Below are 15,046 nucleotides of genomic sequence, written 5' to 3'. Positions count from 1 at the left end.
ACACTCAAAGGAGACTCTCAAATTCTTAGCCTATGTGTGCAATTCTGTGTATTTAATAGGAAAAAGGAGGAGCTTCTTTCTTCCCAAACTTCTGTGAGGCAGATGTTTCCCATTTCAGGCCAGTGATAGATCTTCTTTGTTGAGTTCGAGATTCCGAGCAAACTCAACTGATGCAACCTTTCAAGCCGTATTACCTGCTGTCATGCTCACCCTTTGTGGCAGATGTGGTGCTCTGGCCTAAGCCCTCTATGACATCATGTCGAACAGCATGTCTAACGGTCTTTATTCCTGGTCTCAGTATTCACGACGAGGAATGTGTGCGTTGCGTGCCTGGAGTGTATTTTAATACACGCTGTCTATGTGTCAGCATGCCTGGTAAGAAATGGATATGCCCTCAGTATTCCCTGCAGATGGACTGGGTGTGGAGACTCCGGTGCCCATAATGAAGAATGCCCTAGCAAGTTCATTTTAAAAGCTTTAGAAAGAAACAAGGCCTACTTACTCATCACACTAATAGCGTGAAGTGTATGGAGCCGTCATTTTTTTTGTCAGAGCGTTACTCTGAATGTTACTTTTGTGGTTTAACTGCTGTCACACAGTTTTCACCGCATGATCTGTTGCATGTGTCTCAGGACATGCATTGTACATCATTGGGTTTACACAGTAAAAAAGCAGCCAGACTGAATGTTGTCCAAATTATCAGAGCCATATCCTCAGTGATGTAAACAATTGAACATTTAGACAGTTTCTTCATTTAAGTGTCCTGCTGTCAACCCAAGACCTCATACTCCGCCATCTCCGCCAAAACCTCACACTCCACCAATAGCATAACTATTACCAGCCCTATAGACAATGTAAATCTTAATGTTGCCCTGCTGTACATCTGTGGTTGTATCTTTGCATTCTTGAAACAAGGTCAGAAACATTTTCACTGGTGATTTAAAACAGACATTACGGCAAAGCTCTTCCTGAGAAACAGAGTTTATATTGCCTTTGCCAAAGTGGTGATCATCAGACAGAGTGTGGAGCTCAAGCAGAGAGAGTGGGATGTGTCTGGCTTACACTGGGTCAGAGGACTTCAGGATCTAATGAGTTAGGCTGAGAGTGCCAAGTCTAGATAAGGCCTAAGTGTGACAGCTTCCAGTTGACACTGGGCATGGCTGGGGTCTGAACGGTGGTTACCACCAGGACAGCAAGAGCACAAGAGGTGTGCCTGTGTGTGTGTGTGTGTGTGTGTGTGTGTGTGTGTGTGTGTGGGAGAGAGAGAGAGTGTATATAGCATTGCATAAATCTAGACGATGTGTTTTTCATAGAACATCACAACTTGTAAAAATATTAAAAGCCAGATCAGAAAATGATGGAAAGAAATTGATGAAAAGAAAACAGTAAACAAAATGGAAAAATAATGAATATTTATGCATTTATGAACAAAGAATACTTCTCATTCAGCTGCTGCCCCTGTCAAAGCCATCCAAAACTCAGCAGAAATTAAAATCAGTAAACACTTGGAACTTCACTGCAAACCCAAACACAGCCAGACGATTTTGCCCCTGTCTTTTCTCAAACTTCTTCATCATGCAATAAATAGCAATAAATAGCACATTCCAGTTTGTTAACTGACACTTATTCTGTTGACCCTAGCTGTTTTTGAAATTAATATTACACAGAAACAGTCTTTGTGAAGGCTTCTCAAAAAGAAACAAAAATAGTGTGCAGTAACCTAAATAAGGGAGAAAGTCATCCATACTCGGCAGAACAAAGGAAAACTGTTTCCTCCTTTCAGCAAAATGGACAAATGGCAACTCTGAATAACAGATACAGAGCCACTTACTGCCACATACCCATGAAAAATTGTTCATTTTCACTTTTTTTCTTTTTGGTGGTTTGAAAAGAATTTTGTCCACTGGTTTATTTTCTGACACTACACCAAATTTAGCCCTCAAACGTTTGCTTTTTCTTATTTAAAATTTAAAAAAGGGATCTGCTCTGTTTGGGTGCCACGCCCCACATGTAGTCTGGTCATAATTCATTGTTTAGTGTCCTACTCAATCAAGCTCTCCACTTTTCACATGACAGGCAGATCAAATGCCAAGGTTTGCCGCTGTAGTCGGCACATTCCCAAACCCAGGCCTCGCAATTTCGACTATGTGCTGCAATTTTACTGTTCTTTTTGTAAACAGTTGACTACTCAGTTCAGGGTGGAAAGACAGAGAGAGCTCTAGTGTGTCCTTCACAGCTTGTTTTGTTTGGGGTTGAATGATTAACATGGATGATCAGTACTGAATAATGCAGGACTTCTCTATCTCGCTCTTATTGGAATCCACACCTGTCTCCCTCCCTTTCTCCCCCTTCACTCTGTGTGTGTGTGTGTGTGTGTGTGTGTGTGTGTCTCCCTCTGGGCTTCAGAGCACCACTCCTTTGCATGTGGATTACAGGAAAGGAGCTGGTGCTTCAACATCACATTCTGAAAGATGGCATTCTCCCATTACTGGTCACTCTGTCAGTCAGCGCAAAGACAGACAGAGAGTACATCACGATCAAAGGACACATAAATGTATATAGTTTGCAGACTGTTGTCCTTAACTAATCCTTTGAACTCAAAAAACATTTTATTCTTTACTGAGGTGTGTATCAACATCCCAATTTAGGCCATGTTTTGTTCTGTCCAAGCAGCTATTTCCCATAGTCCTGTTCACCGTATCCAAACACACAGGGGAGTGTGTGCTCCTGCAGTCTAGTTTAGGTGTGGAATGTGTGCTGTGGATCTGTGTCAAAGATGACTGCAGTATTTGTTCTTTTGGTTCAGAATGTGCAGAATCTAGAACTGAGCATTTTCCTTTATTGGGCCTTTCTGGTATTAAAAATAGTAGACAGGAAGGATCGTGTCTAGCATTCAGAGTTAAACGAAAGTATTGGTTGCATCTGTTTAACATCAGATCCATTGAATCACCAGTTTCCCCATAGCCAGCATCCCACTCACCACTGAAGAAAGAAAAAATGATTCACTGATAATGTGCAGTACAGGTAGATATAGGCCAGCAGGGTATTGCCATTGTTGGAAACACAGCTTGTCATTAATACTAATGTATTTATGGTTGGACATCTGTTCCTTTGGTCACATCACAGTCCACAATGACTCTTATGATACAGAGAGTCTGGTTGTGTACTGTGTACTATAGGTAGATGCTACATTGTAATTATTTTGTATGTATAGTGAAGTAGAGCACCACAAAGCAAGTGAACAAAGTCAAGTTTGTAAACATAAGTTTATAATGACACTATTTTGTGTTTTAATGTCATTTCCCTGAAACTTTGTGTTTCTGGAGTTTTCTAGACACAACAAAATATTCACACGTGTTGTACCAAATTTTTGGATGTTTTCTTGGATGAAACATTTGTTTGCTAGAAAAACAGGTGAAGTTCATGTTCGGATTGGTTTTTCAGCTGGTCTGCTAACCTCTCAATACATTCGTACAGTTCTCGTTTTAGGAAAGGTGAGCATGTCAGTGCAATGAGGAGAGAAAGAGAGACAAGGCTTTGAGGAACTGTCTTTGGTTCATAAGTGTGTTAGTTGTTACTCATGCCTCATGGCAGTAGTATGGATTTTTCAGCTGTTCTTGACATCCCCTGTGATTCTAAGAAAAGCATGGAGCACAGCCATGCTTCAGCTCAGCTCCTGTTTTAGTAAAGAACAGCACTGGCAGGGTTCTTAACCCCACAGTTCCGGTCTGAATCTGTCCTCTTAGAGAGGGGCTGGAGTAGGTTGTGGGAGTAAACAGTGCTGACCTGGACATTCATGAGTCAAAAAGACAGGATATGACAAGTTATAAACATATTCCTTGAGGAATTTATTTATTAGATTTTCTAGAATATTCTTCATCATGTGATGTGGTTCACTGGGGTTTGTTAATACATACAGTACAAATTCATGTTAACAATGAGTCAGCATGTTTATATTTGTCTGCTTTTTTTTTTCCACAGTGTGCAAAACATACTGGTCCAATCATTGCTTTCAGTATCATTTGCTCTGCTTTTGGTCTAATTTTGGTCTAATTTTTTTTTAACATGAAGCCTTAACATGTTTTTCAGGAAAAGCGAAAAAGACAAGCAGAGATTGAAGACAAAAGGAGACAGCTGGACGACCTCGTTCTGCAGCTTCAGCATCTCAGAGTAAACACTCTTGTGGCATTACACTGAAATCCACATTTTTTTTCATTGATCTTTGAGAAAGGGAAGTTTAAATATAATCTCCACCAATTGTAATTAGAGTCATTTCAGAACCCTTCTCTGCTCTAGACATGGTGGATATTGTCAAACTGGGAAAAGCAAAGAAAACAGAGAGCCCTGAGTCAACAACAACTGCTGACTTTCAGGAATGCCTAGTGTCTTATCAGATAGACTGGGGATGCCTCATTTGGACAAAATTGTTCTGTAGCTTAATTACCCATATTTTATGCCAATTGCATTTTACAAAAACAAACGCATCGAAGTTTAAACAGTTTCTCACAAGGTGGTTTTGTTGACTGGTCCTCTGGAGGAAAGCCTTTCTGAATAGGGAAAAGGGCACTTATTCCCAGTTTCTGAAGGCAATTTTATAAAGAGGCAGCCTCTGGGTATGTTTAAAAGACTCAGCCAACACGCTTGAGAGCACACTGAGAACACAGTGTGAAGTGTAGACTAATCCATATGCACACTTTCCCCACTCCCACCATACCAGTTTGTCTAGAAACCAGTAAAACATTGAGAATATGCACATCCGGGTACAAATAAATGGAACTGAGTGTGGCATTAATGCAAGAAATACAAACATATGTCACAGAAGCTCAGTAGAGTGACCGAGAAACAAGCTAGGCTGGGAAGAAGAGCATGGCCAGGATGTGGAATGTTTGTTTAGCAGTGGGCGTAAACTTTGCCAGAAAAAAAAAAAAATTCTCATCGGAAAGTACAGCCACTGCATCAGTGTGATCCCCAAACCTGATTCATGGAGGGGGTCATCATCTGAAAACTTTTTTTTCCAACCTGGTCATTTCCTTCAATGGGACAAAATGAGCTGGAGGCTTCCCCTGCTGTGATCTGAGATAAATTATGTACATTCTCCTGCCCTTGAAAGAGGACGATTCATGGTTCTCATACTGATCACTTACATTAACTAATGGGTGGTTTATATGCTGGGTTGCCTTGAGGAGAACCGTGGTGGTAGACAAGAGAATTAAAAAGCCATTGTGGACATAGTGTATATACTACAAAAGATGAATCTTCAACAGTTTTCTCCAGTGATGAATAAAATTAAAAATCAGTCTGGACGGCAAACTCCTGAGCTGAGAGACTTTACATTCCATTTGAAATTTCATGTTTGCACAGCTTTTGTAACCACAAAAAGAAAAAAGTTTAATTTGGATCACAAATCCACAAGGGGATCTCCAAAGTTTAAGTAACACATTGGTTCAGATTTTGTGACTTTATTAAGAAGCTAGGTTTAAAAAAAATGATCTGATCACTCTATTTTTTCTTTGGGATCTGAATAAATGATTATTTTTCTTTGATTTGTCTTTAAGCCCTGGATAAATCAGTCTGTCCCTGCACAGAGGCTTCTCCTAAACAGTTAGACAGTTTAACCAGATACTTTATTTTTAAGGGTTTGGTGCTTTTTGCTTTGTTTGTTTTCTGTTTACAGTGTAGCTGTAGGAACCTCCAGCATCTTACACACACTTCTAGTGGATATGAGGTCATTTATGAAACCATAGCATGTAGCCACAACTTGGAAAAAATGACAAATTCACATACAAAGTTTGTTACTTTGTTTCCCCTTTGCAAATCTTATATGCAGGATTTTTCCTGTATTAATTAAGGCTTATTCTTTTCAATAGATCTGTTAGACAGAAAGCCTCAAAAGAGATTCTTTTACTGAGCTAGCTGGCATTCCTAAAAGCTCAAATGTTGTTCTATGCTTGCTGCCAAAAACCTCAGTTGGCTTGTGAAATAGTCAGGTATTTTCCTGTGCTTCTGTGGCTGACCCATACTCAGTCCTGATGGCTGGTGGTGGGAGGGTTTAGAACAAATTCAGGGCTCCTCTAAACTTAAAATACAGCCATCCTACAAAAGCACAGCTATCATAACAACAGCAACTTACATCATTTGTTGATATACCAAACCGTTACTCCTACGCTGTTTGTATTATAGATTTTATTCAGATTTGAGACATGTTGCAGTGAATTTAACTTTGCCAAACAGAAAAATGAACCCACATTTCAGTCATTTTAAGCAGGTGTTACAGACATTGCTAAAAAAAAAAATTGGATGACTAATTAAAGTGGTTTTTTGTTATGACATCTTATGGTATCTCAACTCTTTTGTGCAGTGTATGAAAGCTCTGCTGCATGGTCCTCTTGTGTATGGACTCTTACTATAGTTGTGTAATACAGGAAAAGACCTCTAAAAAGGTCCGAGGTTGTAATAATGTCATCTCTATTACAAGAGAATTTTCTCTCTTGTATGAAGCCTTAGCATAATTTCACAAGACATTTCCTTTTTGTGAAGCTGGTCTATCAGTAAAACCATGCTTTTAGAATTTTTATCAGCACAAATAATTGACAGGCTGTTCTCTGACACCATGAGTTTGTGCATGTCTGAAGTGGTCTGTCTGTATTTGTGCAGTCTAAAGCCATGAGAGAGCGGTGGCTGCTGCAGGGCACTCCAGCAGTCTCACCAGAGGAGGAGGACAGCCGCAGGAGACAAGTCGAACAAGACGAGCTTCAGGTCAAGAGGCTAGAGGACACCATTCACAGGTACACACACACACACACACACGCACACGCACACTTCCTCTGTCTCACTCTCTACACAGTTTACTTTCAAAGCATCAGTGGACCTTGAGCCTTAACTACCTTAACAGACCCAGTCTTTATGTGCCCAGTTAGCTTCAGTGTGTTTACAGCTTAAGCAGCGACACTTGAAAAGCAAATTTCATTTCCTGTAATGGTCACCATTTAGCAACCACTCTCTAAACACATGAGTTATTTCCTGGAGTCGGCGTCATATCTGTTTTTTCAGTTAGCTCGGCTTTTAATTAAAGGAACTTCAAAGGGTCGCTGGTTCTCAGCTCATCTAGTACATGGTAATGCATTTATACTTTGGTTTCTCCATATGGGAATCTACACTTCACTGCCTGATTGGTACACAAACTATAACATACAACATTTGTTTCTATGTTGTTTCCATGCCCCACAACAGGACGTGCAGAGTAAATATTAAAAGTAGCTTATTTTCCATTGTGTAAAAGGCCAATTATCAGTACTATAGGCATGAAGGAGAAACCCAGTAAAGGAAATCTCCTTTTTATGTCAGTCAAATTCTTTTCAAGAGTATCAGTAACAGCTATTTGGTGGTATCTTCAGTGGCAGCATTGCATTGGCATTTATTTAAAAAGAATGACAGCTGTGTAAAACAGGAGTGGTGTGTCAGAAAGAACACCCCATGGTACCTGGCCTGTGGTTTCAATTTCTCACTCCATGAACTGAAAAACAAAGCTGGAAAGCATATGGAGATTCATCTCAGAAAAATGTGATGAGTTTGGTGTTAACAGGAAGCATGTAAATAGAAACACACACACACACACACACACACACACACACACACAGCATTTAAAATGTATGCATGCTCACTAAATGTACATTCCTTTCCCCCATATGGTGTTGCCATGTTCATGGCTGAGGACCAAATTCATAGTGGGATCACAAATACTTAGACAAGTTTTCGATTGTGAAATTTGCCACTCTTGGAAGCCAAGTTACCTTAATTAGCGTTTGCTGTATCAGCATATTCTTTTGATTATTCTCCTTGAGGGTCTATACACTCTCTATCAGTAGTCTCATCTGAGTTTAGATTCTGAGGTTTCTGCCAGGCTGTGTCTGATTGGCTGAAGCACTAGGGATCATCAGTGGCCCCTCTGGGAGTCAGAGGTGTTCATTTATTTGTGGTCGGTCTATCTGCTTTGAAAATACCTTGCACATAATCCATGTGCCATGGCCTAACTATAGGAAAATTTGCTCTCTGTCATCCTTCAAATTGTTCATTTTACCTCCTGGCATCCGTTAACAGGGTGTTTCTAATTAATTGTACCAACATTCAGTCACTGTATGAGCAGCTAGGGAGAAATTTAATCGAATAAGTATTGTTGTGTTATGTGCTCCCAGGTGTTTCTTGCATTGGCAGTAGATGATGATTTAGAAACAAGTGAGGTCAAAGCTTGTCTGGTCACACCCTAACTGAACTGTTCTATTGGAAATATGATGTCATTACTTGTTGTGTAGTCTCATGACATCATGTAAATACCTGTTGGGAACTTCCCCTATATAAACTTAGTGTGTGTCATCACTCTCTTTTTTCATTTGGGTTGGGGAGGGGTGCCAGGGATGCTTATTGTCCTTTTGTTTTTGATGTGTACAATAATCTGATGAAATCATTTTCAGATTAAACAGTAAGTAGGTGTTAATGGAATCCCTTAATGGAATGAAGCCGTGGTGAAAATTGCCCTTTGATTCAAATCTAATATTTCATATTTCATGCTACAAAACTGCTCAGCTATCGTACAATTCTTAGACAAAAAAATAATTAAAGTAACGGAATTATCATAAAGCTAAAACTAACCAAGATCCAGGATGGACGCCTTGTGGCATCATGGCTTACTTATCCATTCAAATCCATAGCTCAGCCTGTGTCAAATACACATTAGTTCCTGACTTGACAAAAGAAATATAATGTGTAATGACCACTTTGACGGAGAGGAACAAATCAATGTTCCATCTTTCATGTTCAGGCCTTTATCTGCAGTTGAAAATATCTTATTCTGCGCATGTTTATTTTGAGAACTCTGTTCTGTGGGGCGCAAATATAGATAATTTGGGGATTCTTTTCTGCAAGGCCACTCCTTCTGCCTTTGCTCCCACCATAGTGGCTGTCTGTCTCACATCAGTGCAGCCTGAGTGAGAACACCCTTCTCTAAGCTGAAGGACAATGACTCGCCCGCCTTAAACCACAAGAATCAACTGAGCTAAACAATGCCATGTCTGCTCTGCCCAGCGTATTAAATATGATCTCACTGAAACACGCCCAGAGCCCAAGGATATGTCTTTTTTAAGGACTCACCAAATGAGCCCGATCACGTACTGCGATTGTCAAAAATAGTTGCTGCAGCACAATGATGGAAAATATTACGCTGAAGCTAATCTGACCATAATAGAACAGCATCTCCAACACGAATCACTCTGCCTTTACACCGTGGGCTTGAAGAAATCACATCCACTGTGAACAACATCTTAAAACAGTGTAGTGTTGATCCAATCCTAACTAACTAATGATGCACTATTTTTTTTTATTAAAAATATAAATGACTATTTCCCAGAGACCTCAGAAAAGCATTTAAATACATATTGTCTGCCACAGAAAAATACTTCAAGCTGAGGTTTGCTCATTTACCTGTCTGAAATGGAAACCACGGAAATAATAAATTAATGATGTCCTTTTGCATTTGATATTTACTTTCACTGTTGACTAAAGATATGACACAAGTAAAGGAGAGAGCATTCGATTAGTGCACGTCACTTACGTTTATTAGTCATGTCTGATAATTAATGTCTCATTCCAAAGCAAAAGTCAACAGATCTTTGTAAGCTAAGAGTCTTTCCCTCATATTGACAGCACACATGGATTAGAATTTGCACAGTTTGTGTTGATACTGGAAGTCACAAAAATAACCCAGAGAACCATCCGACTTCCTCTGTGGGTAATTGGAGGGGAAATCTGTCACTCTGCATAGTTAGGCAGATTGGTTTGTGCTCTGCATCTTGCTTCTCTGTGATATGTTAACTCTGGGTACATGAAGAGGCACCCCCTTCTCTCTCTCTCTCTCTCTCTCTCTCTCTCTCTCTGCCTCTCTCTCTCTTCCTCTCTCTCTCTCTCTGCCTCTCTCTCTCTCTCCTTCTTTCCCACTCTCTTTCTTTCTTTCTCTATTTCCAACCCTTTCTTACCCAGGCTCCAGATGATGACATAATCAACAGCCATCCTTTTTTCCCTAGCTCCCACTAATCAGAGCCAACTGGAGATAATGACACATAGAAACAGGAAGTGGAATAAGCTTAAGCAGGAAACCAGGAGTGGGTGTGGAGGAGGGAGTGCTGACACGAGGTCATGAGCCTGGCATTCTCAGTTTGGGCCGCCAGGAGCTGCCCTCCAGATTCATCACTACACACTAGAGCACCAAACAAAAACACTGCTGTGATTAAAGAGCTTGGGTCAAATGAGTCATTTGATCATAGGGGAAGCAGGGGTACCCATTATAGCATGTGTATATGGCCTTCAGTGGTTAGAAGGCAACATAAGGAGTAAGTGTAGTCTCTTGTTCTCACATCCAGGATCTCTTTCTTTCTCTGTGAAGAGAGACGTCTGTTTAAATTAATCCTCAGCTGGAGGAAAACATACGCAGTGTTTATGAACTTAATGTATCCAGTATGTGCTGTGTCAGTAAGTTCAAACCGGGCCACTTAGTGTACTGTAAAGGCTTTTGTTCTGGCTGTGAACAAGATGCTTTAACGGTTATTAAACATAATATTTCAAACGTGTCAGGGACTGCTTCTCCATATTAGCACTACCATGACCTCTCTGGTGAGCACAATTAGGGCTCACAGAAAGTCTGAAAGAATTGCTGTGTGCCACTTATAGTAACAGAGGTGAATATTCAATATGTTGATTGAGGGATTTCCTTCGCCTCATTTTCCTTTTTTCATTCAGACTTGGAGATCTCACTGGCCTCTTTGTGGACCTCTCTCTTTCTCTGTTAGTTGTGTTTGCTCCGTAAGCACTGAGCACATTAAGTAGTGTGTGTATGTAGTCCCAGTAGACAAAAGCTATTGTCAGTGAATATGTACTTGAACAAAGCGTGTCATTGTGTACATTTAGCCATTAGTAGTTATACTTGCTCAAAATGATATCTAATTACATCTAGCCCTGTCTTAATATATTTCCAAAACATCATAGAACAATTAAGACTGAAAAATGATTCATTCTTAGTATTTACTGCATTCTCTATTTGATGGCTTCCGCTGAGATCAAGATCCTGTTTACATTGCGAGTTCCGATTGAACTGTTATAATAACTATCAGTTCACCACTAGGTGGCTCTCAAGAGCTGCATCATTCTAAATAACTTTGTCACTTAGAAGACAGATGTGTGCCGCTCTATGGCATCTTCTGTTCCAAATTTGGGCATACATGACCAAAAAAAAAAAAACATAGAGTCACATCTTGTGACCTAAGATCTTCTGATCTAAGAGCAGTCTGTGTTGAATCTTTGAATAAACAGTGATCCGTTATGTGTTGCTACACTTATGAGGTAGTCACGCAATTTATCTACAAACACGCAAGAACCCTCAGATCCAACAAGGACTACACATTCCACAGCGCAAAACGTTACCTTTCAAACTGGGATCTGTCCAAGATCTGTCATGTCTTGGGCTATCCATTTCTTTTAAACCAGGCACAGGCAGCCACTGAATGGTACAGTCTACTGTGGAAAGATTTCTTCTGGTTGAGTCTCATGGTAAAAAAAAAAAAGAAGAAGAAGAAGAAAATGTGTTGTGACTACGGGTAGAGTTAGATACAGACTCTGTTCCTGTTTCCCTCACACAGCTTTCATTCCAGCCCGCTGTCAGAGTGCTAATGTGCTTCCTTACCAACAGGCTATACCCCATACAGCAGTGCTTAGCTGAGGGCTCCTCCCCCTCATGCTGTTTAATGTGCCTGAGGGCATGTGGCATAATTATTCTCTGCAGTTTCCTAATTAGACTTGTACAAATACACTGTATAACTATTGTAATGGCAGGCAGTTTTTTTTTGTAACAGCATGCCATAGCATCCTGAACTCTCCAAATTACCACAGAGATCCCAATTCATACAGTTCAGTAGCATCCGTAGAACTACCGATTTCACTAATTTATATTTCAATCTACAATCCCAATCAATCTCAAATAGACAGACAATGAAACATTTTTAGGCATTCATGGTCATTTGATATCTGTAAAGCCACAGCATCCAAAGACAGTGGGAGCCATTTCCAGATGAATTGTTGGGAATCGTGGGAAGGCTCCTTCTCCTTTGTTATTTCTCTCCACGTAACCTCAATCATCAAAACAATGCCAGGAAATTCACTTGGGCGGAGGCAGAGTGGGTTCCTCTTGCTAGCTGTTTCCTCATTGGCTGCCAACATTAAGAATAACCGAAGGCCGTGCTCCTCTGGGAACAGAATATGCATCAGTATGTGTACTTTAAAGGGATGGACCCATTCATGTTCACATTTGTTTTATGACTGAACATTCCATAGACTGTATGAACTGAGTAATTTCCTGGTAGATTGTTGCTGTTTAAGCAAGGAGAGATTCCAATTACAAAGTGTTGCTTGTGCTAAATTCACAGCGAGTCCTACACTTTTCTCAAATGTTTAATGTACCATAACGCCAGACAAAAAAAAAAAAAAAAATCTCCCTGTAGGGTCTAAATACAAGGATAGCATTCCTGATACACATAATTACTGTTAGACTGTCAAAAGGCCCACAAGAGTTTTTACTGTTTTTTGTTGTTGTTGTTGTTGTTGTTGTTGTTGTTGTTGTTGTTGTTAACACAGCTTAATCCAGACTTAATGACGTGTTCTAATTGTATGATCTACCATGACTTTGTTAGTTTGAGTCAGTTTGCTATGAGATCTGTTAAATTAAAATAGCCTTTATATGTGTGCGACATAATTCTTAGCATAATACTTGTGATTTCTTTTTCACTGCAAAATGCAGTGATCAACGAGATGGTTCCCTTTATTTGACTAACTATTACTGCTATTCAGTGTGCAGGCACTGCTGTCAGTCAGTTTCCCAATTTTGAGTTCAAGTTCAGAGTTCTTTCAATTGTATGTCTCGATGAGTCCTTTCATGCTGTACATGATTTTAACAGCTATTTCACTTCACCATTTAAACAGTTTATTACAGCTGAAAGACAGTGCTGTAATAAGAGGGAGACTATGGAGGATGAAGAGAGCCACTTAAATAATAAATGAGTAATCCCTGACAAGTGAATTAATAAACAATACGAAAATGACAAAGCGAATTCAAAACCAACTGATAAATCGGTAAATTTGGGGGGGTGGGGGGGGGGGGGGGGGTGGGGGGTGGAAAGAAGAGTCAAGTAATGACAGAAAATATTAATCAAATCAGAAAAAGTGAAATGAATAAGATAATCAGTAAAACAAATTAGGCATAAATTCAAAAATACAGAAAACTACAAAAAGAAAGAAACACCAATTACAATGCTCAAATTAAAAGAGTCAAGCTCCACAAAGTGGCTGTAAACAACATACTTACTGGCTATTTCCTGGTGAACAGCCTTTTCTTCCTCTAATAATTAGTTAGCAGCAATGAAGGAGGCCTTGGGGGACATTTAAGACACCACTGATTTACTCAGTACCCATGTTTTATTTACATGGTCCTCTTCATCTTCCATAAGAAGACAACTCACAATGCATTTAGTTACTAGGACAGAAATGGTTTGTTCCAAGTCAGCATATGTATACCAGCAAATTCTGCCAAGTATTCAAAAGTACAACGAATATAATTCCTTTTAAAATACATGTAATAATCTTTTCTCTCTCTGTTCAGATTGGAATCAGAGATCGGTCTGTTGGAGAGTGAGGAATCCCAAATTTCAGCCAAAGAGCAAGTTCTCAGAGAGAGACTACGTGAAACAGAGAAATCCATTGAAGACCTGCAGAAAGTAAGAAGCCAGTTTTTCTAATATTTATTCTTAATTTTTAGGGACAGTAAGGTGTAACACCTAAACGTCACGTGAAAAGAATGGAAACTTCGAAGAGGATAATAACTTGGATCAATAAAAATGAGGATGTTTTGGAGCTTATGTAAACTTCTCATGTTTTGGAAAGATGACACTTTGCTATTTTCAAACTACTCAAGTCTGTGGTCAGGGCTGCATGAAAAAATATGCTGTATTTATTGACATAGTCTCGCAGCATGAAACCTGTTCTGTAACGGAGTTCTCTCTTTTTTTTCTCCGTAGAGTCTCCAGAATCAAGATGGAGGTATGGACCTTGGAGTCAAGTAACAAAAGACTCATGAAAAATGAGTGATATCAAAATATCTTGAAGTCAAAGTATCAATATCTTTCATTAAAATGTATTCAATTCCATTGCAAATGTATCTTCCACAACGCATTTTAGCTTTGCCATCAGCTTGGCTCTTGATGATTTGAAGCATGATCATTTCAAGTTCATCTCATAACGTTGTTGGATTAGTGTTGTGTTATAAATGCAGGTCAGGTTGATTTTGTTAAGAGATCCTTCTCTCAGTCTACAAACACACACAGATAGACACACATGCAGACCCAATCACACTCTTGCTGAAGCTCACTGCCTATGTCCCTTTGTGAGCCAGAGGGGTACCTCTCAGCAACAAATTAGCCCCTTGGACCGTTTCCCTCTTGCCTCAGCTAGACTATTGATGCTCACACATAGGGCAATGACACTGCACTTTGTTTATCCTGATCCACCTATTCACAGGGAATCCCTCTAAAAGAGGATCACCATTGTTTCCCTAATACACATGTTCGGCTTTTGCTGCCTAAGCACTGAGTTGCTCCAGAGAAAGAAAGGGAAAGAGAGAGAGAGAGGGAGAGAGAGAGAGAGCAAGCGAGCGAGCGAGAGAGAGAGAGAGAGAGAGAGAGAGAGAGAGATTGGAATTAGAGAGGGTTGGGGAAGGTAGGAAAGGGGAAAGGGGAGGGGGCAGGCCAGGGGTGCTTTTGGACGCAGGGGTCCAGTTGTACTTCCTCTTCTGCTCTCCGCCCGACAGATGCAGTGAATTACGTCTGTTCCCAGATCCCCAACTTCCCAGAGTTGAACTCCAAAATTCCGGCCACAGCTTCTGGGGACGAGCAACTCCCAAGAAAACCTGGTAGGTGCTGTGGGGCTGTGGGGCTGTGGGAGGGGCTGCATGGTGTTG

At 40.2% G+C, this 15,046-nt stretch overlaps 1 protein-coding gene across 1 annotated transcript in view; it reads left to right on the top strand.

Moving 5' to 3' along the window:
* Nucleotides 1-15,046, top strand: part of palm2akap2 (PALM2 and AKAP2 fusion) — a 68,734-nt gene that overhangs the window by 14,033 nt on the left and 39,655 nt on the right. The window contains exons 3-7 of the mRNA XM_030768178.1: nucleotides 4,090-4,170; nucleotides 6,655-6,785; nucleotides 13,694-13,808; nucleotides 14,109-14,130; nucleotides 14,897-14,998. Of these exons, the coding sequence (XP_030624038.1) occupies nucleotides 4,090-4,170; nucleotides 6,655-6,785; nucleotides 13,694-13,808; nucleotides 14,109-14,130; nucleotides 14,897-14,998 (451 nt within the window). The remainder of the gene's footprint in view (nucleotides 1-4,089; nucleotides 4,171-6,654; nucleotides 6,786-13,693; nucleotides 13,809-14,108; nucleotides 14,131-14,896; nucleotides 14,999-15,046) is intronic.

The sequence above is a fragment of the Chanos chanos genome, chromosome 3 (assembly GCF_902362185.1).
Source record: "Chanos chanos chromosome 3, fChaCha1.1, whole genome shotgun sequence".
In the NCBI taxonomy this organism is placed as follows: Eukaryota; Metazoa; Chordata; class Actinopteri; order Gonorynchiformes; family Chanidae; genus Chanos; species Chanos chanos.
Note: the sequence above shows the minus strand (reverse complement) of the source record. Positions and strands in the feature narration are given on the sequence as shown.